The sequence below is a fragment of the Diorhabda sublineata genome, chromosome 11 (genome assembly GCF_026230105.1).
Source record: "Diorhabda sublineata isolate icDioSubl1.1 chromosome 11, icDioSubl1.1, whole genome shotgun sequence".
Taxonomy (NCBI): Eukaryota; Metazoa; Arthropoda; class Insecta; order Coleoptera; family Chrysomelidae; genus Diorhabda; species Diorhabda sublineata.
Window position 1 is genome coordinate 2,909,460 of NC_079484.1, and position 27,446 is coordinate 2,936,905.

The 27,446-nt window shown below is 31.8% G+C and overlaps 1 protein-coding gene across 2 annotated transcripts in view; it reads right to left on the reverse strand.

The window, feature by feature from the left end:
• LOC130450286 (receptor-type guanylate cyclase gcy-8) overlaps positions 1–27,446 on the reverse strand; it is a 40,925-nt gene that overhangs the window by 7,290 nt on the left and 6,189 nt on the right. Inside the window, exons 2-11 of one of the 2 annotated variants that reach the window (XM_056788612.1) lie at positions 14,265–14,542; positions 6,961–7,058; positions 6,074–6,217; positions 5,500–5,628; positions 5,016–5,255; positions 3,843–3,971; positions 3,162–3,291; positions 2,990–3,112; positions 2,741–2,830; positions 1,774–1,897 (exon numbers count right to left, since the gene is read on the reverse strand). In XM_056788612.1, coding sequence (XP_056644590.1) covers positions 1,774–1,897; positions 2,741–2,830; positions 2,990–3,112; positions 3,162–3,291; positions 3,843–3,971; positions 5,016–5,255; positions 5,500–5,628; positions 6,074–6,217; positions 6,961–7,058; positions 14,265–14,540 — 1,483 coding nt within the window. In that variant the 5' untranslated portion in view covers positions 14,541–14,542. Of the gene's footprint in view, positions 1–1,769; positions 1,898–2,740; positions 2,831–2,989; positions 3,113–3,161; positions 3,292–3,842; positions 3,972–5,015; positions 5,256–5,499; positions 5,629–6,073; positions 6,218–6,960; positions 7,059–14,264; positions 14,543–27,446 lie in introns of both variants that reach the window. The other variant, XM_056788611.1, reaches the window with a different exon arrangement.

Below are 27,446 nucleotides of genomic sequence, written 5' to 3' on the forward strand. Positions count from 1 at the left end.
AACATTTATGAAGATTTCAAAAGGATTTGGTTCAAGTTACAGCATTTAATATGAGTTTGAGAAAGAGAATAATGATTTACAAGGATCTAGTTTAGGTTAGAGCATTTCTATTTGATTTTGAGAAATTGAACTTTATTTCAAAAGTGTCTAGTTTGGGTTTGAACATTTATGAAGATTTCAAAAGGATTTGGTTCAAGTTAGAGCATTTAATATGAGTTTGAGAAAGAGAATAATGATTTACAAGGATCTAGTTCAAATTAGAGCATTTCTGTTCGATTTTGAGAAATTGAACTTTATTTCAAAAGTGTCTAGTTTGGGTTTGAACATTTATGAAGATTTCAAAAGGATTTGGTTCAAGTTAGAGCATTTAATATGAGTTTGAGAAAGAGAATAATGATTTACAAGGATCTAGTTCAAATTAGAGCATTTCTGTTCGATTTTGAGAAATTGAACTTTATTTCAAAAGTGTCTAGTTTGGGTTTGAACATTTATGAAGATTTCAAAAGGATTTGGTTCAAGTTGGAGCAATTAGAATGAGTTTGAGAAAGAGAATAATGATTTACAAGGATCTAGTTTAAGTTAGAGCATTTCTATTTGGTTTTGAGAAATTGAACTTTATTTCAAAAGTGTCTAGTTTGGGTTTGAACATTTATGAAGATTTCAAAAGGATTTGGTTCAAGTTGGAGCAATTAGAATGAGTTTGAGAAAGAGAATAATGATTTACAAGGATCTAGTTTAAGTTAGAGCATTTCTATTTGGTTTTGAGAAATTGAACTTTATTTCAAAAGTGTCTAGTTTGGGTTTGAACATTTATGAAGATTTCAAAAGGATTTGGTTCAAGTTAGAGCATTTAATATGAGTTTGAGAAAGAGAATAATGATTTACAAGGATCTAGTTTAGGTTAGAGCATTTCTATTTGATTTTGAGAAATTGAACTTTATTTCTAAAGTGTCTAGTTTGGGTTTGAACATTTATGAAGATTTCAAAAGGATTTGGTTCAAGTTGGAGCAATTAGAATGAGTTTGAGAAAGAGAATAATGATTTACAAGGATCTAGTTTAGGTTAGAGCATTTCTGTTCGATTTTGAGAAATTGAACTTTATTTCAAAAGTGTCTAGTTTGGGTTTGAACATTTATGAAGATTTCAAAAGGATTTGGTTCAAGTTAGAGCATTTAATATGAGTTTGAGAAAGAGAATAATGATTTACAAGGATCTAGTTCAAATTAGAGCATTTCTGTTCGATTTTGAGAAATTGAACTTTATTTCAAAAGTGTCTAGTTTGGGTTTGAACATTTATGAAGATTTCAAAAGGATTTGGTTCAAGTTGGAGCAATTAGAATGAGTTTGAGAAAGAGAATAATGATTTACAAGGATCTAGTTCAAATTAGAGCATTTCTGTTCGATTTTGAGAAATTGAACTTTATTTCAAAAGTGTCTAGTTTGGGTTTGAACATTTATGAAGATTTCAAAAGGATTTGGTTCAAGTTGGAGCAATTAGAATGAGTTTGAGAAAGAGAATAATGATTTACAAGGATCTAGTTCAAATTAGAGCATTTCTGTTCGATTTTGAGAAATTGAACTTTATTTCTAAAGTGTCTAGTTTGGGTTTGAACATTTATGAAGATTTCAAAAGGATTTGGTTCAAGTTAGAGCATTTAATATGAGTTTGAGAAAGAGAATAATGATTTACAAGGATCTAGTTTAGGTTAGAGCATTTCTGTTCGATTTTGAGAAATTGAACTTTATGTCGAAAGGATCTAATTTAAGACCTACCATTTTTAACTGGCAATCCCGAAGCAACCATATAAGAATCACCGATAGTTTCCACTTTATAAACATCGTAACATTCAATTCTAGCATCAAATTGCTTATAAATTTTATTAAGAAATGTTACCACCTAAACAAAAAGAAAAATTTCATTAGGAATCGATTTTTCCAAGTGTACAATATGGGTAGAAAATGCAAAATGTCATGTTGATACACTCATTAAATCAATGTATTCCTGTCAAATATTCAATATCCTGCCTCTAACTCATACTAGTTTTTCTCTTTCTTTAATGCTTGTGGTCTCTAATTTTGATTTGAGCTTAGATCTTTCCATTTTTATTCATATAAGTCAACTGTAACCGTGAGTTTTACCCAATTCTCCATAGCTCTGTCATATATTTATTTCTTCGAGTTCCTTCCATCATACTGGCCTATACTACTGCCCTATATCATTTTTCAAACTAATTTTAATGGAAAATTATGTATATATTAATAATAACTCGTATTTATTGTCATAATTCATTGGATCTCCGTCAAAAATTCAGTTCGATATCTATCTATTTTTATCAAGTTCATTTTTTATTTTTACTAGATGTTTGAGCCAGTTGTTGATAATTGAATAATTTTTCGACATCTTTCGACCAATAATTTAACTTCTCGAAAGTTTTTTTTCAACTTTCCACAACTCTTCGTAAATCTCAAAACATTGTGACGGGTGAACAGCCGCACGCCAACTAACGGCATCTATTATAGTGTAACCGACATTGAACTATTGTTCCAGATGTTTCTAAACGGAAATAGAAACAGAAGTTTCTACAATATTCCAATGTAGGAGCTCACTATAGAGTAATGTAGTCCGAAAGGTAAAGAAGTGATATCTCAGTGCATTGTTGGTCATTACAGTGTTTGTAGTGTTCTAATTAGTGTAATGAAGTTTTAAGTCTTAGAAACGTCCAATAATATCAATACTTACTTCTAAAGGTGTACTAACAGCAGCTATTTCTGTAAACCCGACAATATCGCTAAAATAAACGGTTACAGAAGCGTAATACTCGGCAGGTACCTGAAACGATTGTACATTTCACTAGATCGTTATAAAAAAGAAGAAGACGTTAGCAAAACTATTTAACGAGCGCGAGGAAATAAATTTATTCAAACGGATGCATTCTGATATCTTGTAGATTCACAAAATTGATTCTGTTATTTTATTATTTAACCCTACCTGTCTTGTTTGTTTCAATTGAGTTGCCACACTTGGCGGTAACATCTGAAATAGCAACAAGTCGCTCTTCTTTTTCTCCCTTTTCAATTCCTTTGCTTTTTTAGCAAGATTGGCAGCATATAACTAATCGATTCGTTAAGAAAATATCAAAATATATTAACAAATTACAAACCTGTATAGTAGCCACTGCGTTTTTCACCAACCAAATTATAACGGGCGATACGGATAGTACTAGGACTAAAACTGCTATACCGACTGCTTCAGTGTTGGCGGAACTTTGAATATTCTCGTCGACATAATCCCTAAGGAATATTTGTTATTATTACGTAAATTCCTTCCCAACTATTTGGTCAGGGTTTAATTTATTATTAACTATTGAAGTTGGGATAAATTTTGAAAAGACTATAAATAAGATGGAAAAACGGATAAACGAACCAAATGGTTCATGGAAAGTGTATGTGGGTGGTATGTAGATGTGGTTGTATTATTTCTTGTAGTCGACCATTTGGTTGATGAACTGATTTACAGGAAACCGCAGAAAGAATGCAATACTCAAGGGAATTTTCCGTGTCCCTCATAGCCCATGGCTAATAGAAGAAGCTCCCTTTGGAATTTTGTTTATAAATGGTAGTTTAGTAGGAATCTTTGGGGTGAGAAATCGAATTCTTTGGTGCAAATCACGAATCTTCATTAAAGAATTCATTTTTAGCTAGCAAATCGTTTATTTACTTTGTTACACCAGCTCCTCAACTGCAGTCAGAGCTTAATGCTTAAGGATGCCGGTATTAAAACATGCAGTGTTGTCAGCTCTAACTACTTTAGTTCCCCGACATTTTAAAATACTTATACTTACTGTATAAGGACTCTTAAGGATCTTTGAATTTTCCGCAATTGATCGGTATACGTGGCCATCATATCGAAATATTCCAAAGCTTCCGAATAATTTTTTGTCGTGTTGATATTCCTGAGAATTATATCGGTTCTAAAATGACAAGAAAAGCTCTTTTGGAAACCTTATTAGAACATAAGAAAATTTAGTTTTCTAAGCGATTGAGACATGCCAAAATTTTTTTCAAGCGGAAATAGTTTGTTAAGTAAAAAGCACGTTTCATTATTTTCTTTTTTATTTTCTAATCCCCGTTCAATCATTGGTATTCCAGAAAGAGGGGAAATGATTTTAATTTTGATCAATGAGCGAAGAATTCGAGGAATTTAGACAATTCCAAACCGTGGAGCTGTAGAAGAAACTTTAGTGAGATACTCTTTCTAAGACGCGTTTAGAACCAACGATTAGTAACTCTGTGATGTATCAACCACCGTGGTTTCGTTTATAGACTTTGACCTTCGAAACCTGCAATCTGCTATAATTTTGGAGTCTATTCCAACGATCCTTCAACAGCGAGAATAGCCAAGACGTCCTCTACAAAGAAAGCACGAGCCTCCGACCCGATTAGCCCATGTAGGAGCCCCCAGACTTGAACGACGGGGCTTAGCTTGGACTAGAACCGGCCTTGGCAAACCAATAATGGCCCAAGCCTCCAAGCCTGGTTGATATCTGGGTAACTTAGCCCCGGTCCTTCTAGCAAACAACCTGGCCCAGGGTTGCAGACCAGTCTTGGGTTTATCTAAGCAACCAGGCCTGGTCCAGGCTTGCAAACCAAGCGACGGACATTGTTATCACCCCACCAAGTCTGGGCAAATAGTGGCTTATCTTATCTAGGATCAGAGACCTTCCGGAACCTCCCGTGAAGAAGCACGAAACGGAATTTCTCTCGCGCTCGCCCACCCGAATGTTTATGAAGTTCCAGTTGCGCCTGGGATCGATTTGTGACTACCCACATGTTGGGCAGACATGTTTCAACTTTCCAAATGTTTTTTCCCACATATTAGTTACAGAAAAATCGTACGGTTGGGGTCGGTTCGTCTGCAATCAACCGATTGTCAATCTGTGATTAAGGCAACAAAAAGTGACAGCTGAATCATATCTAAACAAGCGACATCTAACGTTAACTTAATATTAACTTACTTTCTTTTGATATCACCATAATTTCTCATAATTATAGTAGATTCTTGATATTCCTGTTTCATTTGGGACACGTAATTTAACGAGGTATTGAGCAAATCTTTTGCAATAGCATCGTGGGTTATATAATTTATGTAATTCTGTTTCTGTAGATATCCCTGTCCGAAATAATTTACGCCGTAAACCATCGATATTCCTGTGCTTTCTATACTTTTTAGTAAATTTTTGAATGCTAATAAATATCTAAAAATGTAAAGTATCTAAATGTCATCTCGAACGCATCGAAATAGAAAAGTAAACGGTGTGTTTACATAAATTATATAAGTGCTTAGTATTGAGTTAGTGAATAATTTAGTGTTTAGTGCATAGTTTAATGTATAGTGCATCAATAAATTAAGTGAATAAGGAAAACCTTGTGTATAAATATAAAATTGGCTTAAAATGAATTTTGAAGATTGACTTTGTAAAATGACAAGACAAATATTACCTCCATACTCCACTGTTGTCATTTTCTTTAATTTGCTGTGTTAAATGTTCAAGAAGAGCTGCATTAAGCGACGTATACCAACTAACAACATCTTTTATTGAACTATCTTCGGAATTCAAAATGTTTTCTCTGTAAATTAAATTATTACGATAAAGCCCAAGACAAGACAACTACTGTTTCGTAATTAAATATCTTTTTAGTTAAATTTCCGATTCCTATCTATTTATATCTCCGGTATGAACCATAGATTTAATATTAAATATAGAGGGAGCTTGTTCTAGTAGGTCCGAACTACTGATAGACAATATTTTCTATCTCTGTCAACTCTATTATGATTGAATAGTCATGACGTCCAAGTTTACAGTGCTGTGAACGACAAATGACAGCAATAACAAAACTGATGCTCTTTCTCTCTCTTCCAATAGTAGTTTCGTTTACATTTCGCTCTTTCTATCTATGGGGAAGTGTTTGGCGCGTAATTCAAATATAACACAAAATGAACACGAAGCAGTAACAACAAGAATAACAGAAAACAATCTATTTCATTTATACTTCGATTAATACTAAAAATCACCTGAAATGTGTTAGATTCCTTTGAAAACTTTCTTTGTCCATGTAAGGTATTGTATGCCCTTCGAATGTTAGAGACACTGGTGGCCAGCTACTCATATTTCTTAGAGCATCATCCGTTAATTCGAAACGTTTCGATAGATTCGTTCTAAAATATATATAAAAAAACGTGTGATATGTTAGTCTACTGTAATTTAGAGTATTTAGACTATCAATTATAATATAATAATATAAACCTAACCTAACATAACCTAAATCACGTTGCGTAAACTATTAATGAAGTTAACCTATTCTACTAGCAAAAATAATAATATGAATACGACTATGTTTAGAATGATATTTATTTAACAGGAATTGACTGCGTGAGTTTTTTGGGATTATTTCAAAGCACCATCTTGTTTAAATAATAAAGGAAAGATGGCGTCTCACACCGTTAATTTAGTATGACGAAAATAAAATTTGAATTTCTAGTAACATCGCTACTAAAAATGGCGGAGAGATGGCGTCCTACACATTAAAAAGTCGTTACGTCTTGTCACTTGACAGCAGCTTCTTTGTGTATTTCATCCTCAAATTTTCGATTCAATGAGTATTACGAAAAAAAAATATGAATTTCTAGTGGCGTCGCTACTAAAAATGGCGTTCCCGCGGAGCTCACTACCATGTTATTCAAATCTATAGATACGTTTTTTTTGCACCTTCGATTGCAGGTTAAAATTCTGTAGGAGCTGTTATAGGGATATAAAAACATATTTGATGATTTAGAAAAAGGCTTTGACATAGCTACAACAATATAATTATAAATAAAAAAGAGAGGGGAATGTCTATATGACAAATCATCATTTTTAAATTTTATTTTTTCACAAATTTCCGACAAATTTTTCCACTTACCGTAATAATGAACCATTTGTGTATACGTAAAAAGCAACTTCAGAACGTTCCAATTGTAATCTCGTCACCACTTTTCCTAATTCAGTTGCTATAGTAACCTGAAGAAATACAGAAAGAACTTGGATTAATATTGTATTTCCACTTTATTTCATTGAGCCATAAGCTAATACATATTGTAAGATATATGAGAAAGTTAGCGATGAGACAGACTGGTCTTGGTCTTGCGGTCTGGGTCTTGGTCTTACAAAAAATGTAAGAGCAAGAGCAAGACCAAGACCAAGACCAAGGCCAAAACCAAGAGCAAGAGCAAGAGCAAGAGCAAGAGCAAGAACAAGAGCAAGAGCAAGACCAAGAACAAGAGCAAGAGCAAGACCAAGACCAAGACCAAGACCAAGACCAAGAACAAGAGCAAGAGCAAGAGCAAGAGCAAGAGCAAGAGCAAGAGCAAGAGCAAGAGCAAGAGCAAGAGCAAGACCAAGACCACGACCACGACCACGACCAAGACCAAGACCAAGACCAAGACCAAGACCAAGATCAAGACCAAGACCAAGACCAAGACCAAGACCAAGACCAAGACCAAGACCAAGACCAAAACCAAGACCAAGACCAAGACCAAGACCAAGACCAAGACCAAAACCAAGACCAAGACCAAGACCAAGACCAAGACCAAGACCAAGACCAAGACCAAGACCAAGACCAAGACCAAGACCAAGACCAAGACCAAGACCAAGACCAAGACCAAGACCAAGACCAAGACCAAGACCAAGACCAAGACCACGACCAAGACCACGACCAAGACCAAGACCAAGACCAAGACCAAGACCAAGACCAAGACCAAGACCAAGACCGAGTTGTGCAAGACTTGTGCAAGACCAAGATCAAACAGCAGGACCCAATAATGTTCCAAATTAATTCTTACGAAGCGGTCTTGGACTTGCATTTGCTCATCGATAGAGAAAGGCAGTTATTTTGGATGTTTGAATCGTTGTTGTTTCTTTATCAGGTCGAAAATTTTTCAAACAACCTTCATAGTATTAACAAATAACTGTTTCCCTAAATTACGATTGAAATTGTATGTTTATTTTCTATTTAAAAAATTGAAAACGATGGAATATGGATTGGTTAAATCGTTGATTGAGAATTCTCAAGAATTCTTTAACGCTTTAATTTAACGGACCCGTTTCTAATGTTGAGATTATAATATTTACTATTATGTCATTTGACGTTGGAAGATCTTTACGGAAAAGTCCTTGGAAAGTTAGTACTCATAATTTCCAATTATTTCTTCACTGATAAGTTCAATTCGCTCGTAAATTTCACACGAAAAAATCAAGTGTGCATTTGGCAACATTGGAACGTCTAACACACAACTTCTTGATTGGAAGTGTTTTTATAGATACGAGGATGGTCCCAGAAGTACCTGGTCCCACAAACAACACACAAAATATATTTATTTTAGCTCCATACACCTTTTTAATAAGTTCGGTATCTTTTTTATAAGAATCGTCAAGCTCCTCAAAATATCCAGTAACTTCCGACATCACTTATTCATTGTTGGAAAATCTTTGACTAGCGATCCATTATTTCAAGTCTGGGCATAGAAAATAATGCGATAGGACTAAATCTGGCGAATAGGGTGCATGACGTAGCAATTCAAACTTTAATTCATTAATTTTGGCCATTGTAATAATGGATGTGTGGGATGATGAAAGAACACTTTCATCTTAGCCAAATGCGGACATTTTTGCTTGATTTCTTCGCTCAAACGTTGCATAATACTCTCCGTGGATAGTTTTTTACTTTTTAAAGATAGTCAATCAAAATTATCCCACGCGCATCCCAAAAAATCGATGCCATGATCTTGCCTGCAGATGGAACGGTCTTTGTCTTCTTTGGAGCCGGCTCTTTTTGTTCTTTTTATCGAGTTAGAGGTAATGGATCAAATTTTCTGCCAAAAATTCGATGGAAACATCTTCGGGACGCTGTTTTTGTTTCATTCGACACCCATATCGCGCACATAGCTTTCCATGTCCAAATTTTTAGTTAATACCGCATTTTTTAAAATGCCTACTATGTCTGCTAGCTCGCACACTCATCCAGTACCGGTTTATGGATTTTCTGGAGTCGTCTTCTCATTTGGTTGACCACTGCAATTTTTTCCACGTTGATGTTTGCTAAACAAATACCAACCAACGCTGCATCCTCAAATTTTGAACATACGCTGTATAGATTATGTACCATCTAATACGGTGATATTTTTCAAGCAACTACCTCCATCTCTAGGTCAGGCGAGGTACTTCTGGGACCTCGTGAACGTCTAGTTACCTACACCGAAGGTGATGGCCAATATAAGATTATAAAAACAAGAAATGTGTAATTTATAACTATAAATAGTTTATAAAAAAAAATAAAAACAAATAAGTATTATTCGATGATACCCCGTATAATTGTTGAAAAGGTGCGAACGACAATGTAACGTAGTGGATATTTGCACAAGGCGTGTCACCCCTAATTCACTATTATTGGTGCCCTTACAAAAGTCGGTTTGGATAATTTATTCTTTGTAATTAAGTTGACTTGTCTCTACTAAAATATATTGTTCGATTATACGGCTTCCCAAACAATTACAATAAAGGCAAATAGAATAATATTGTCTCTTCTAAGTAATATAAATTTATACGTTGGACGCGATCTTCAGTTTCATAAGGTTTCTCAACAATTGAAAAGTCGAAATCAATCTGGAGTTTTAGAGGTTATTTAATGATATCGATCGAGAAAGAAACAAATCTGATGTAACTGCTCCAGGAACTTATTGGTGTTGTTGATCAATTCCTCTACGTCTGTTTACTTTGAATCTCTTCGTTCTAATCGTCTCTGTTGATTCCGTTCATCACCTGCCTCTCATATCTTGCATGACTCTACATTTGATTGATCGACGACTCAAATTGGTCCCTTTAGATCTTGCTGGAATTGTTAAGATACTTATTCGTGAAAAACAGTGACTTTATATTGGTTTGTTTATTAATTAACTTACTTTTCACAATAATAAAACTAAAACTAAATAAAAAATTATTTTCAAAAAGTGTTAAGTACAATATGTACAGGTACGATAATGGACATTGTTAGCGGGAGGTGTTTATTCACATGAAAGTAAAAAATGTCTTTTCAGTTATAAATAAATTGTGAATAAATAATTATTGCACTGGAATTTAATGGTTATATTAGAATAAAATGATACTTATAATTATAAAATGAAAAAATCGCGATGGAAAAATAGGGGTTGATCGCAGAAGGGTGACAAATTGAGAATAATGTGAATTGTTTCATTCTAAGTTATGACAAAATTAAAATAAAAATTTTATCTAAGAAATAAATTAAAAAATTTAGGGGTGGACTAGCCTTAACGTTTAGGGGGATGAAAAATAGATGTTGTTCGATTCCCAGACCTACCCGATATGCACACAAAATTTCGTGAGAATCGGTTAAGCCGTTTCGACACCAGAATTTTATATATTAGATTTAATTATTTTAAGAAATATTAATTTTCAATTATAATAATATTTGTAGGGGTGGAAATATCAAAAAATGTATTAGAAGAATCGGAAGATTATGATAAAATTTTCTCTCACTGTTATTTTGAATAATCCCTAGTCGTTATCATAAAATTTGAATTAATTACAATTTTTTTAGAACGTCTCTATATGACACTTAAAACTATCTAAAAATCTACAAATATATTTTTAACCATAAATTTTATCGAGTACCTTTGAAAAATCAAATGAAAAATTCAGTTTTGTTATCCTTAGATTGTACAGGTTGTCCCTGTAAAAGTTACGAATTGTTAACCATTGGGCAAGAGCCGCCCCTGGCCTTCAGATATTGAAGTAGTTATTTTTTCCGTCAAACACACTAAATGAACATACGTAATCATCCATTTTATATCATTATGTTTGTGAATTAATAATTTAGAAAATTATATTCTAATATAAGAAACTTTGAAGGCCTATAACTCAGAAACGAAGGGTGGTATGAGAATTTTTTTTTGTGTCACAGCATTATTTTCACGTCATCTACTGATTACCTGCATAAACTAAAAAACTTGCCGTTGACTAAAGTGATTTTTTTGTGCTCTAATTATTTTTAAAATTTTTATATGGATTTACGAAAAGGGGGCACAAAATGTGTTTCTATCCTGAATCTTGGAACTGTTAGAAGCTTATCTTTGTTTTCAGATGACTCAATAGATGTTAGTTGAACTGCAAATATCAAATACACGTCGTCAAATATGAAAAAAAAACTAGTTATTATAGGATTATAAAAATTATCTTCATAAAGTTAATTTTAACTTTAACTATTTTTTTTATGTCACGCCTATGTGTTGATCGTGTCAATTCTTATCAAAATGTAAATTTTTATTTATATTTTATGTATTTAAAATTAATAGTAGCTGAAATAAAGGAAGAAAAAACAAACTTACTTGTGAAAAGTGATTCAATTCTAGTAAGTTACCAAATTTCGTTTATAATCTAATTATCAATTTTTTTAACCCTCAAGTCATTATTCTAATTGATTCTAATTGACACAAAACAAAAAATCTACTCAAAAGTATTATAGAATTGATGAAAATTTCAAAAAAATTTTGATTTATCTATGTGATAATCAATTTTGAAAACGATAAAGAAAATCGATTTTTTATGATGTTTGACCTATATATTACCTACACTAATTTTGAATTTATTTATGTATATATATAAAAAATCGATTTATCCTGATTTTCTTAGATGTAGGTCATAAAATAATCCTTTTCCAGTTTCTCCGATTATAGTATTGGTGTGGGTAGAAAGCGAAGGTTAAGACAACGGTTTATATTTACCAATTGATCAATCAATTGGATTGTGTTCAAGAAATAGTTTTTTCCATTTCTATTGTTCTGTTTTCTGATTTCCAAAATAAAAGTTTCAGTAAATATCCTTTCAATAAAAAAACCATCAACGAAAACTTAATTATTACATAACATAACCTCAATGTTTTACATTTTAAAAAAGCAAAACCTAAGAGTTTCTGAGCAGCGACACATCGTTGCTTTTCTTTCTTCTTGCTAGGGGCTGTTTTATCCCTTTATTCATTTACAATGAAGATAATAAAAGTTAGTTTATGTTTAGAAACCGAAACGTGGGTTTTACTGTTATTATAGGTTATGGGCTCAGGCTCGCGAAGCTCGAAGCGAACCGGAATGTGTTCGGTTGAAAAAAATTTTGGTGATTGAGCGTTTGCTGTGAAAATAGTTAAGTTTGAAGTAGATTGTTGCCAAATTTATAATAAATTGAATATTCTAGAGCCTGAAAGATGTTTAATTGTACAAAATGCAGAGAGAGCACTGGTGATTTGGATTTGGACCCAATGACTATCTAAAACAAAACATTTTCCTTTGAAAATTAATAAAACTTTCCGTTACAAATAGATCTTCTTAAACCAAATACACTAGTGGTCAAAAATAACGCACCACCCCGATTTCTGAAAACATTTTTTTGTTTAATAAATTTAAATTAATATTGTTATTGTTTAACTTCTTTTCAATCAATTTGACGCAACAAATAAATCGCTAATAGTGTGTATTTGTTGTTAACAATTTCCTGGACATGCTTTCAATATCGAGGAGTGGATTTCGACGACGAATGCGGCGTTTTCAAATCTCCCAGACATGCTCGATGGGATTCATATCAGGACTTCTTGGTGGCCAGTCCAGGGTATGAATTCCTACTTCGTTTAGGTAATTCAGAACATCTGCCGCAACGTGTGGTCCAGCATTATCATCCATTAAACTAAAATCATCACCAATAAACGGCCCAAACGGAACGACGTGATTTTCAAGAAAGTCAGTTATGTATATTTGTATTTGTTGTTAACAATCTCCTGGACATGCTTTCAATATCGAGGAGATGGATTTCGACGACGAATGCGGCGTTTTCAAATCTCCCAGACATGCTCGATGGGATTCATATCAGGACTTCTTGGTGGCCAGTCCAGGGTATGAATTCCTACATCGTTTAGGTAATTCAGAACATCTGCCGCAACGTGTGGTCCAGCATTATCATCCATTAAACTAAAATCATCACCAATAAACGGCGCAAAAGGAACGACGTGATTTTCAAGAAAGTCAGTTATGTATATTTGTATTTGTTGTTAACAATCTCCTGGACATGCTTTCAATATCGAGGAGATGGATTTCGACGACGAATGCGGCGTTTTCAAATCTCCCAGACATGCTCGATGGGATTCATATCATGACTTCTTGGTGGCCAGTCCAGGGTATGAATTCCTACATCGTTTAGGTAATTCAGAACATCTGCCGCAACGTGTGGTCCAGCATTATCATCCATTAAACTAAAATCATCACCGATAAACGGCCCAAACGGAACGACGTGATTTTCAAGAAAGTCAGTTATGTATATTTGTATTTGTTGTTAACAATCTCCTGGACATGCTTTCAATATCGAGGAGATGGATTTCGACGACGAATGCGGCGTTTTCAAATCTCCCAGACATGCTCGATGGGATTCATATCAGGACTTCTTGGTGGCCAGTCCAGGGTATGAATTCCTACATCGTTTAGGTAATTCAGAACATCTGCCGCAACGTGTGGTCCAGCATTATCATCCATTAAACTAAAATCATCACCGATAAACGGCCCAAACGGAACGACGTGATTTTCAAGAAAGTCAGTTATGTATATTGCTGCGTTAAGGGCGGGTCTAGGAAGAGACACTAATTCTGTGCGGTCATCAATACAATCTGGACCATCTGGACCTCTTAGATTGATTATTGTCTCATCAGTAAATAAAATTTGGCACCAATCTTCTGAATTCTGCCTTGCAACTCTTAGTCTAGCAACACGATGCTGTCTGGTTAGCAAAAGTGCCTGCTGTGTAGACCAGCATTCTTTTTGATCTATCAGAGCTATTTACATTTCGGACTTCTCGTAAAAAGGCTGTAGAGCTCGACACTTGTCAATGACCGATTTCTTAATGAGTTTAATTACAAAAAACGAGTTAAAACTGAAGGACGTCCTTGTCCAGGAATTTAGGAAAAAACAAGAAGTTTTAGTTTGTGATTTATTCGTTATTGAATTAAATTAGAAAGAAGAAACGTTTCAAAAACCACTTTTTAATAACGTTTAATATCCTAATAAACAAATAGAATCGTGGAAATCTTCTGGAGAGTTTATCTTATTTGTTTCGGCTCCCTTGTAATCTAAGTTTAATATTTTCAGATTAACAAATTAACATTTGGTATCATCAACTTACCTGATTATTGATTTCCATGACTTCGTTTCTCGCGACCATCATATCATGTAAAAGAATTGACGTTTGAATTATTAAAGCTAAAATCGGGATGAAGGGCAGTACTAACATTTGTAAAAGATGTAGTTTCCTGCCTCTTCCGTCAGCGGGGTTAATACTTTTAGCACAGCAGTATCCTCGAGGAGCTTGTGAAACATCTTCGGAACTAAGGGATCGCAATGAAGCGTCGTCTCCTTCTTGTATGTTGTTCTGAATCGGTTTCGGATTCGGGATCGCCATATCTGGAATAATAAAGTATCTCCAAATAGACAAAAGCGAAATTTTTTTGCCACAATAAGATCTGTGATGATCTCAATATTATTGTTATTGGAAAACTTTCTGAATTTTATGTTTACTACAATTTACATTTTGTTTACGTTGCAAGCCTTTGCTCGTTATTGTAAATTACCCACATACTTTATTACATGTAAATAAGAAACTCCCATGGAAATCGACCAGTTTCATTCGTTTTCCGAGAGTATTCGTACCTCTGGAGATATTCGAATAGAATTATTCATGAATGAGTGAAAATAGCCAAATCTTATATATTGAAAAAATTGATAATTTCTATTCCGAGTCCGTTCACGCGTTCTACCCAACCGATTTGCTTAATTTTTTTTTCAATGAAAGGTATTGATGCACAGATCAGCCATCAACCATCGGATTTCATCTAATTTTCACCATTCTCAAGTTATACTCAAATGCGATTTCCACCTATTCATTACTTATGAAAGTTTTTCACATACACACGTTCTATTCTCAATATCTCAGGTTCTATTCAAGATAGAGACTTCGTTTTGGTTTAAGAACACTCGCTGAAACACTTTCGTTCTTTTGAGTTTTTGAACACTTAAATCGGTTGAGTTCGAGAGAAGCTAGGGGCGGACATTCAATGTGGAGTTATGGATTTTTGTAGGTTTTTGGCAATTTTTCTACATTCAAAGATCTATATCTCAGGTTCTAATATAACTACAGAGTTCGTTTTGATTTAAAAACACTCGCTGAAACACCTTCTTTCTTTTGAGTTTTTGAACACTTGAATCGGTTGAGTTGTTGAGGAGCTAGGCGCGGACATTCAATGTGGAGTTATGGATTTTTGTAGGTTGTTGGCAATTTTTCTACATTCAAAGATCTACATCTCAGGTTCTAATATAACTACAGATTTCTTTTTGGTTTAAAAACACTCGCTGGAACACCTTCGTTCTTTTGAGTTTTTGAACACTTAAATCGGTTGAGATGAAGATGAGCTAGGTGCGGACATTCAATGTGGAGTTATGGATTTTTGTAGGTTTTTGGCAATTTTTCTACATTCAAAGATCTATATCTCAGGTTCTAATATAGCTACAGAGTTCGTTTTGATTTAAGAACACTCGCTGAAACACCTTCTTTCTTTTGAGTTTTTGAACACTTAAATCGGTTGAGATGGAGAGGAGCTAGGCGCGGACATTCAATGTGGAGTTATGGATTTTTGTAGGTTTTTGGCAATTTTTCTACATTCAAAGATCTATATCTCAGGTTCTAATATAGCTACAGAGTTCGTTTTGATTTAAGAACACTCGCTGAAACACCTTCTTTCTTTTGAGTTTTTGAACACTTAAATCGGTTGAGATGGAGAGGAGCTAGGCGCGGACATTCAATGTGGAGTTATGGATTTTTGTAGGTTTTTGGCAATTTTTCTACATTCAAAGATCTATATCTCAGGTTCTAATATAGCTACAGAGTTCGTTTTGATTTAAGAACACTCGCTGAAACACCTTCTTTCTTTTGAGTTTTTGAACACTTAAATCGGTTGAGATGGAGAGGAGCTAGGCGCGGACATTCAATGTGGAGTTATGGATTTTTGTAGGTTTTTGGCAATTTTTCTACATTCAAAGATCTAAATCTCAGGTTCTAATATAACTACAGATTTCTTTTTGGTTTAAAAACACTCGCTGGAACACCTTCGTTCTTTTGAGTTTTTGAACACTTAAATCGGTTGAGATGGAGATGAGCTAGGCGCGGACATTCAATGTGGAGTTATGGATTTTTGTAGGTTTTTGGCAATTTTTCTACATTCAAAGATCTAAATCTCAGGTTCTAATATAACTACAGATTTCTTTTTGGTTTAAAAACACTCGCTGGAACACCTTCGTTCTTTTGAGTTTTTGAACACTTAAATCGGTTGAGATGAAGATGAGCTAGGTGCGGACATTCAATGTGGAGTTATGGATTTTTGTAGGTTTTTGGCAATTTTTCTACATTCAAAGATCTAAATCTCAGGTTCTAATATAACTACAGATTTCTTTTTGGTTTAAAAACACTCGCTGGAACACCTTCGTTCTTTTGAGTTTTTGAACACTTAAATCGGTTGAGATGGAGATGAGCTAGGCGCGGACATTCAATGTGGAGTTATGGATTTTTGTAGGTTTTTGGCAATTTTTCTACATTCAAAGATCTAAATCTCAGGTTCTAATATAACTACAGATTTCTTTTTGGTTTAAAAACACTCGCTGGAACACCTTCGTTCTTTTGAGTTTTTGAACACTTAAATCGGTTGAGATGGAGATGAGCTAGGCGCGGACATTCAATGTGGAGTTATGGATTTTTGTAGGTTTTTGGCAATTTTTCTACATTCAAAGATCTAAATCTCAGGTTCTAATATAACTACAGATTTCTTTTTGGTTTAAAAACACTCGCTGGAACACCTTCGTTCTTTTGAGTTTTTGAACACTTAAATCGGTTGAGATGGAGATGAGCTAGGCGCGGACATTCAATGTGGAGTTATGGATTTTTGTAGGTTTTTGGCAATTTTTCTACATTCAAAGATCTAAATCTCAGGTTCTAATATAACTACAGATTTCTTTTTGGTTTAAAAACACTCGCTGGAACACCTTCGTTCTTTTGAGTTTTTGAACACTTAAATCGGTTGAGATGGAGATGAGCTAGGCGCGGACATTCAATGTGGAGTTATGGATTTTTGTAGGTTTTTGGCAATTTTTCTACATTCAAAGATCTAAATCTCAGGTTCTAATATAACTACAGATTTCTTTTTGGTTTAAAAACACTCGCTGGAACACCTTCGTTCTTTTGAGTTTTTGAACACTTAAATCGGTTGAGATGGAGATGAGCTAGGCGCGGACATTCAATGTGGAGTTATGGATTTTTGTAGGTTTTTGGCAATTTTTCTACATTCAAAGATCTAAATCTCAGGTTCTAATATAACTACAGATTTCTTTTTGGTTTAAAAACACTCGCTGGAACACCTTCGTTCTTTTGAGTTTTTGAACACTTAAATCGGTTGAGATGGAGATGAGCTAGGCGCGGACATTCAATGTGGAGTTATGGATTTTTGTAGGTTTTTGGCAATTTTTCTACATTCAAAGATCTAAATCTCAGGTTCTAATATAACTACAGATTTCTTTTTGGTTTAAAAACACTCGCTGGAACACCTTCGTTCTTTTGAGTTTTTGAACACTTAAATCGGTTGAGATGGAGATGAGCTAGGCGCGGACATTCAATGTGGAGTTATGGATTTTTGTAGGTTTTTGGCAATTTTTCTACATTCAAAGATCTAAATCTCAGGTTCTAATATAACTACAGATTTCTTTTTGGTTTAAAAACACTCGCTGGAACACCTTCGTTCTTTTGAGTTTTTGAACACTTAAATCGGTTGAGATGGAGATGAGCTAGGCGCGGACATTCAATGTGGAGTTATGGATTTTTGTAGGTTTTTGGCAATTTTTCTACATTCAAAGATCTAAATCTCAGGTTCTAATATAACTACAGATTTCTTTTTGGTTTAAAAACACTCGCTGGAACACCTTCGTTCTTTTGAGTTTTTGAACACTTAAATCGGTTGAGTTGGAGAGGAGCTAGGCGCGGACATTCAATGTGGAGTTATGGATTTTTGTAGGTTTTTGGCAATTTTTCTACATTCAAAGATCTAAATCTCAGGTTCTAATATAACTACAGATTTCTTTTTGGTTTAAAAACACTCGCTGGAACACCTTCGTTCTTTTGAGTTTTTGAACACTTAAATCGGTTGAGTTGGAGAGGAGCTAGGCGCGGACATTCAATGTGGAGTTATGGATTTTTGTAGGTTTTTGGCAATTTTTCTACATTCAAAGATCTAAATCTCAGGTTCTAATATAACTACAGATTTCTTTTTGGTTTAAAAACACTCGCTGAAACATTTTCGTTCTTTTGAGTTTTTGAACACTTAAATCGGTTGAGATGGAGATGAGCTAGGCGCGGACATTAAATGTGGAGTTATGGATTTTTGTAGGTTTTTGGCAATTTTTCTACATTCAAAGATCTATATCTCAGGTTCTAATATAGCTACATAGTTCGTTCTTTTCTATTATAATGATTTCTGATACTTATTTAATGGATTCGATGGGAGCAAAGCCGAAGGTAAAAGCTAGTTTTACTTAACAAGAAAATAGTCACGTAAACAATGTCTTTATTAAGCCCTAACACGTACCACTTTTCAATAGCTAAATAATCCCTGTTTACATTATCAGGTAGGTAGATTTATAAAGGGATGATTAAAAACGGTAAATTTTATGACCTGAACTGTACTATTCATAATAATAAAATTAAAAATTAGTATTCCGTTGAATTATAAAGATGAAAATGTCGAATCAAACGCACCGCCAATTTCAAAACTTCTCCTGACAAATTTTGCTATGTTTGTGGAGAATTTATGGTAAAATCGCAAGCCAGGGCATTTTCCGAAAATGTGAAAAGTCTATTTCAAATATTTTGGTAGTTTAATTGGAGACCAAGACTAGCAGTGGGCCCCCCACGCGCGCTGTATTAGTTGCAGCGTATCATTGGTGCAGTGGATGAATGGGAAGAAAAAAAAACACGCTTTTTGCAATTCCAATGGTAAGGCTGGAACCTACTAACCATTTTGACGACTGCTATTTTTGTCTAACAAAGCCTGAAGGTTATTCTAAGAAAGGAAAGCACAAGATCGAGTTTCCAAATTTGCTATACGACCTGTTCTCCATAACGAAGATTTACCAGTACCGATTGGGCCTTTAGATCGGCAAAATATTGTTTTAGAAGATACTGGAGACAACATATCATCTGGAAGCTCCCAAGAACAATGCATCGATCCTATTTGATCGCTCAAAGTGAGTTGAATGATTTAGCACGTCATCTGGGGTTATCAAAGCAACAGTCTTGCTTCTGCATTCTACAGTATGGAAAATTCGTTGAGTGGGTGTACGGGTATTGATGGTCTAATGAAGGAACTTCGCATTAAACTTGGATTGATGGAAAACTTGTAAACACTATGGATAAAGAAGGTGATGGATTCAAATACCTCAGAGAAGGCTTTCGGCTACAAATAAGAAAATTGCTGGACGATGACAATTTTGCAAAAAAGCTCACCAGAAAGGTACTTAGAGCGTCGAAGGCATTTGTTAGTGTAGTGAGGGGATTTTTGGGCAACAATATGGATCCAAATTACCAACAGTTACTTGATGAACTTCTAGAAGCCTACGAATCCTTTGGGGCTCGAATATCATTCAAAATTCATTCCCATCTGACATTTTTTCCCGAAAATTTGGGATGGTTAGGTTAGGTTAGGTGATGGTTTTCAAAAATAGAAAGTGAAACCCCTCATAAAGTGAAAAAGTAGAAATAATCGATATTTAAAGTTATTAGATTAGTTTATTAGATGTAAACTGTATATATTGTCAATACAAACGTGAAATTATTTTTTTAATAAATCTGATTCAATAAACATCAAAATCTCACGTATTACGATAATTTTTTTCATATTTTCGTATTTCTAAAGGTCCATTTTATCACAATATGCTAATCATTCTTGTGTTACTACAAAAAAATAGTAGTAGGAAAAATATTGTATGCAATTCGTATGTAAAGGTCTTTCATTGACTCATGTGTTTAACAATAATCATATTCGTCGAAAAAAAGGCTATTTTACACACTTGTTACATGAATAACTAATTTTCGAACGCTTGCAGCTTCAAATCATTTCACAGGTAGATGTTATGGTGAATATTTGATGTAGTTTTTTGTAATGTTACGAACTCGTCCACTAATATAGACCGCGAAGCCGGTTTTTGTTGGATTATGTTAATAGAATCTAAAATTTGGTGGACGCACCGGGTACAAAATCCAAATCACAAAGCGACAAGTCTTTGTATTGTTTTTATAAGCTGTTTACATCTTCTGTGACCTCTTTTTGACTAGTATAAAATGAGCTTTTTGTTTGTTTATATTCTAGAATTCTATAAAAAGTAAACGGTGTTTTTAAATAAATTAGTTTGTTAATAATTATATAAGTGGTAAATTTTAGTGCATAGTTTTGTAGATAATGTACAATTTATTGTATTTAGTGTTGGTGTATAAATAAAATGAGTAAATAAATAAGATAAATTCACCCCATCCTAAAAAACTTTCAAACTCAAGATAGAAATTTACAGAATGTCACAATTATAGTTTGTACATAAACTTCTTATCAACATAATGCATTATGATTGAATTTTGACGTGATTTTGGTTATTAATTATCAATATTCTATCAGTTTCCATAGATTATGCGATAGTTATAAATAAATTATAGTATTTAACCTGCATTAGATATTTATTGACGAACTACAGACGTTTTTGTACGTAAAAACCTTGTTATTCAATAGCGCCTTGTGTATGGTTTTCAAATTACTTCAAAACCATTTCATCTCTTTGTTTGTGACTGGCTCACAAAGATAATAATAATAACGTGATAAAATATCATATTTGTATCTAGTATATATCCATATTTTGACATCCTGAAAATTATAATTTCAAATCTATTTCGTGATAATCCCGTTAGAAACACGAGAATCCTTTTATTTCTGTCTTGATTAAAATGTCTTATTTGAAACGCGCGTGAGAATATGAAAATGCTCATTTTGAAACGTATTTCATCAATTAGAAAATAGAATACACTCGTGAGCAAAAACATCGACCCAAGCGGTCAAAACAAAGCTTTACAATGATTATACAGAAGAAATCTTTGAAATTTCTTAACCAGAACTTTTCTTTTGAGTTAATCCCGTTGAAAGCTCGCGCTGGCCAAACTATAGTGGCGGACGGGCATTGTCCTGCATACATTTGAACATTTGATTCGCGGATTTTACGTTTTTTTTTATATTCGTTTTGTTTTGTGATAAAATTTATTATATTAGACGAAACGAGGGGAATTTTTCCAGTGAAAAATATTTTTCTATTGTGCATCAACACTATCAAAAGAGATTAACGATGTCATTTATCAATTTTTACCTATTAGCATATTTAATTAATACAATTTCCTATAACTGTGGTAAATTTGATCCGAGAAATTTTTCCAATGAATATGTAGGTGACGGTTAGTGAGGCGTGATATTACAGATAAACCAATAAATAACCTGTCAGTGGCGCGATATATTAACTGAATAAAATAAAAGGCTTTCGTTGGGCTTAAAATCCCGCTTTTTCATTTGGTCTTCACGTAAACTGAATTGTCGGAAAAAGAGAAATATCAGAATAAGGATAAAAAGTTGTTTTAGCTATAAATCATGTCATGTAATAATCCCAGGATTGGGGGTTTTAGATGTTAGTTGAAGGATTAATCTTACAGTAGGACATTGAAATGAGGTAATTAGCCTCCGAGGTTTTTGGTTTTTATCTTCCCAATCATCTTTTTCCAGTATTTACTTCCTACTTCTTTGATATTCGTTCCATTTAAATTATTTTGTACTTTTTTTTAAATCTTCCTTATTTGTTTCAATATTTTTATAGTTACGTAAATAAATAATAGTACAAACTGATACTATTCAGATAATCAAAATTTAGATAAATAAAGTGGCCCTGTATATATTTTTGTGAAATTCGTAATAAGCTTTGATATAAGCATATAGATTCAAGTAATCAAAAGCAAATTGACTTTTTTAAGTTTATTTGATCGTAAATGAGTATTTAGAATTTAAATTCTTCAAAAAGTATAAATTGGACAAAAATGCGCGGGTCAATTTTCTCAAAATTTGGTTAAAAATTGGCTGAATAAAAAGAAAAATGATTTTTCTAAGCTTATTTTAGTCAAAAATGCACTTTTTTGTTTAATTTTCCTTAAAATCACCATTTTCAAGTTTAGTTTGGTTGAAAATGGGTGTAGTGAGAAAAAATTGGTTTTCATAGGTTTAGTTTAGTTTTTTTGGGTTCAACTTTCTCAAAAATTGAATTTTTTAAATTAAATTTGGTCATAAATTTGACAAAATCAAGAAAAACATATTTCTAGTTCAATTTAGTTAGGAATTGGCATTTTCCTGTTTATATTTCTATCAAGACAAAATTTTCAAATTTAATTTTACCAAAAGTGCACATTTTTGGGTTGATTTTTTCAAAATTTTGCGTTTTAAGGTTAAATTTGGTAGAAAATGGGGTTTAAAGAGATCTACAAGTTGAAAAATTGGATTTTCTGAATTTATTTTACGAAAAAATTGATTTTTCGAAATTAATTTGTTTCTAAATTGGATTTATATCTTAACAACGTCCAAAATTGGTTTTCATAGGTTTAATTTAGTTTTTTTGGGCTTAACTTTCTCAAAAATTGACTTTTTTAAGTTAAATTTGGTCATGAATTTGACTAAATCAATAAAAAAATATTCCTAGTTCAATTTAATTAGGAATTGGCATTTTCCTGTTTATATTTCTATCAAGACAAAATTTTCAAATTTAATTTTACCAAAAGTGCACATTTTTGGGTTGATTTTTTCAAAATTTTGCGTTTTAAGGTTAAATTTGGTAGAAAATGGGGTTTAAAGAGATCTACAAGTTGAAAAATTGGATTTTCTGAATTTATTTTACGAAAAAATTGATTTTTCGAAATTAATTTGTTTCTAAATTGGATTTATATCTTAACAACGTCCAAAATTGGTTTTCATAGGTTTAATTTAGTTTTTTTGAGCTTAACTTTCTCAAAAATTGACTTTTTTAAGTTAAATTTGGTCATGAATTTGACTAAATCAATAAAAAAATATTCCTAGTTCAATTTAATTAGGAATTGGCATTTTCCTGTTTATATTTCTATCAAGACAAAATTTTCAAATTTAATTTTACCAAAAGTGCACATTTTTGGGTTGATTTTTTCAAAATTTTGCGTTTTAAGGTTAAATTTGGTAGAAAATGGGGTTTAAAGAGATCTACAAGTTGAAAAATTGGATTTTCTGAATTTATTTTACGAAAAAATTGATTTTTCGAAATTAATTTGTTTCTAAATTGGATTTATATCTTAACAACGTCCAAAATTGGTTTTCATAGGTTTAATTTAGTTTTTTTGAGCTTAACTTTCTCAAAAATTGACTTTTTTAAGTTAAATTTGGTCATGAATTTGACTAAATCAATAAAAAAATATTCCTAGTTCAATTTAATTAGGAATTGGCATTTTCCTGTTTATATTTCTATCAAGACAAAATTTTCAAATTTAATTTTACCAAAAGTGCACATTTTTGGGTTGATTTTTTCAAAATTTTGCGTTTTAAGGTTAAATTTGGTAGAAAATGGGGTTTAAAGAGATCTACAAGTTGAAAAATTGGATTTTCTGAATTTATTTTACGAAAAAATTGATTTTTCGAAATTAATTTGTTTCTAAATTGGATTTATATCTTAACAACGTCCAAAATTGGTTTTCATAGGTTTAATTTAGTTTTTTTGAGCTTAACTTTCTCAGAAATTGACTTTTTTAAGTTAAATTTGGTCATGAATTTGACTAAATCAATAAAAAAATATTCTTAGTTCAATTTAATTAGGAATTGGCATTTTCCTGTTTATATTTCTATCAAGACAAAATTTTCAAATTTAATTTTACCAAAAGTGCACATTTTTGGGTTGATTTTTTCAAAATTTTGCGTTTTAAGGTTAAATTTGGTAGAAAATGGGGTTTAAAGAGATCTACAAGTTGAAAAATTGGATTTTCTGAATTTATTTTACGAAAAAATTGATTTTTCGAAATTAATTTGTTTCTAAATTGGATTTATATCTTAACAACGTCCAAAATTGGTTTTCATAGGTTTAATTTAGTTTTTTTGAGCTTAACTTTCTCAAAAATTGACTTTTTTAAGTTAAATTTGGTCATGAATTTGACTAAATCAATAAAAAAATATTCCTAGTTCAATTTAATTAGGAATTGGCATTTTCCTGTTTATATTTCTATCAAGACAAAATTTTCAAATTTAATTTTACCAAAAGTGCACATTTTTGGGTTGATTTTTTCAAAATTTTGCGTTTTAAGGTTAAATTTGGTAGAAAATGGGGTTTAAAGAGATCTACAAGTTGAAAAATTGGATTTTCTGAATTTATTTTACGAAAAAATTGATTTTTCGAAATTAATTTGTTTCTAAATTGGATTTATATCTTAACAACGTCCAAAATTGGTTTTCATAGGTTTAATTTAGTTTTTTTGAGCTTAACTTTCTCAAAAATTGACTTTTTTAAGTTAAATTTGGTCATGAATTTGACTAAATCAATAAAAAAATATTCCTAGTTCAATTTAATTAGGAATTGGCATTTTCCTGTTTATATTTCTATCAAGACAAAATTTTCAAATTTAATTTTACCAAAAGTGCACATTTTTGGGTTGATTTTTTCAAAATTTTGCGTTTTAAGGTTAAATTTGGTAGAAAATGGGGTTTAAAGAGATCTACAAGTTGAAAAATTGGATTTTCTGAATTTATTTTACGAAAAAATTGATTTTTCGAAATTAATTTGTTTCTAAATTGGATTTATATCTTAACAACGTCCAAAATTGGTTTTCATAGGTTTAATTTAGTTTTTTTGAGCTTAACTTTCTCAGAAATTGACTTTTTTAAGTTAAATTTGGTCATGAATTTGACTAAATCAATAAAAAAATATTCTTAGTTCAATTTAATTAGGAATTGGCATTTTCCTGTTTATATTTCTATCAAGACAAAATTTTCAAATTTAATTTTACCAAAAGTGCACATTTTTGGGTTGATTTTTTCAAAATTTTGCGTTTTAAGGTTAAATTTGGTAGAAAATGGGGTTTAAAGAGATCTACAAGTTGAAAAATTGGATTTTCTGAATTTATTTTACGAAAAAATTGATTTTTCGAAATTAATTTGTTTCTAAATTGGATTTATATCTTAACAACGTCCAAAATTGGTTTTCATAGGTTTAATTTAGTTTTTTTGAGCTTAACTTTCTCAAAAATTGACTTTTTTAAGTTAAATTTGGTCATGAATTTGACTAAATCAATAAAAAAATATTCCTAGTTCAATTTAATTAGGAATTGGCATTTTCCTGTTTATATTTCTATCAAGACAAAATTTTCAAATTTAATTTTACCAAAAGTGCACATTTTTGGGTTGATTTTTTCAAAATTTTGCGTTTTAAGGTTAAATTTGGTAGAAAATGGGGTTTAAAGAGATCTACAAGTTGAAAAATTGGATTTTCTGAATTTATTTTACGAAAAAATTGATTTTTCGAAATTAATTTGTTTCTAAATTGGATTTATATCTTAACAACGTCCAAAATTGGTTTTCATAGGTTTAATTTAGTTTTTTTGGGCTTAACTTTCTCAAAAATTGACTTTTTTAAGTTAAATTTGGTCATGAATTTGACTAAATCAATAAAAAAATATTCCTAGTTCAATTTAATTAGGAATTGGCATTTTCCTGTTTATATTTCTATCAAGACAAAATTTTCAAATTTAATTTTACCAAAAGTGCACATTTTTGGGTTGATTTTTTCAAAATTTTGCGTTTTAAGGTTAAATTTGGTAGAAAATGGGGTTTAAAGAGATCTACAAGTTGAAAAATTGGATTTTCTGAATTTATTTTACGAAAAAATTGATTTTTCGAAATTAATTTGTTTCTAAATTGGATTTATATCTTAACAACGTCCAAAATTGGTTTTCATAGGTTTAATTTAGTTTTTTTGGGCTTAACTTTCTCAAAAATTGACTTTTTTAAGTTAAATTTGGTCATGAATTTGACTAAATCAATAAAAAAATATTCCTAGTTCAATTTAATTAGGAATTGGCATTTTCCTGTTTATATTTCTATCAAGACAAAATTTTCAAATTTAATTTTACCAAAAGTGCACATTTTTGGGTTGATTTTTTCAAAATTTTGCGTTTTAAGGTTAAATTTGGTAGAAAATGGGGTTTAAAGAGATCTACAAGTTGAAAAATTGGATTTTCTGAATTTATTTTACGAAAAAATTGATTTTTCGAAATTAATTTGTTTCTAAATTGGATTTATATCTTAACAACGTCCAAAATTGGTTTTCATAGGTTTAATTTAGTTTTTTTGGGCTTAACTTTCTCAAAAATTGACTTTTTTAAGTTAAATTTGGTCATGAATTTGACTAAATCAATAAAAAAATATTCCTAGTTCAATTTAATTAGGAATTGGCATTTTCCTGTTTATATTTCTATCAAGACAAAATTTTCAAATTTAATTTTACCAAAAGTGCACATTTTTGGGTTGATTTTTTCAAAATTTTGCGTTTTAAGGTTAAATTTGGTAGAAAATGGGGTTTAAAGAGATCTACAAGTTGAAAAATTGGATTTTCTGAATTTATTTTACGAAAAAATTGATTTTTCGAAATTAATTTGTTTCTAAATTGGATTTATATCTTAACAACGTCCAAAATTGGTTTTCATAGGTTTAATTTAGTTTTTTTGAGCTTAACTTTCTCAAAAATTGACTTTTTTAAGTTAAATTTGGTCATGAATTTGACTAAATCAATAAAAAAATATTCCTAGTTCAATTTAATTAGGAATTGGCATTTTCCTGTTTATATTTCTATCAAGACAAAATTTTCAAATTTAATTTTACCAAAAGTGCACATTTTTGGGTTGATTTTTTCAAAATTTTGCGTTTTAAGGTTAAATTTGGTAGAAAATGGGGTTTAAAGAGATCTACAAGTTGAAAAATTGGATTTTCTGAATTTATTTTACGAAAAAATTGATTTTTCGAAATTAATTTGTTTCTAAATTGGATTTATATCTTAACAACGTCCAAAATTGGTTTTCATAGGTTTAATTTAGTTTTTTTGAGCTTAACTTTCTCAAAAATTGACTTTTTTAAGTTAAATTTGGTCATGAATTTGACTAAATCAATAAAAAAATATTCCTAGTTCAATTTAATTA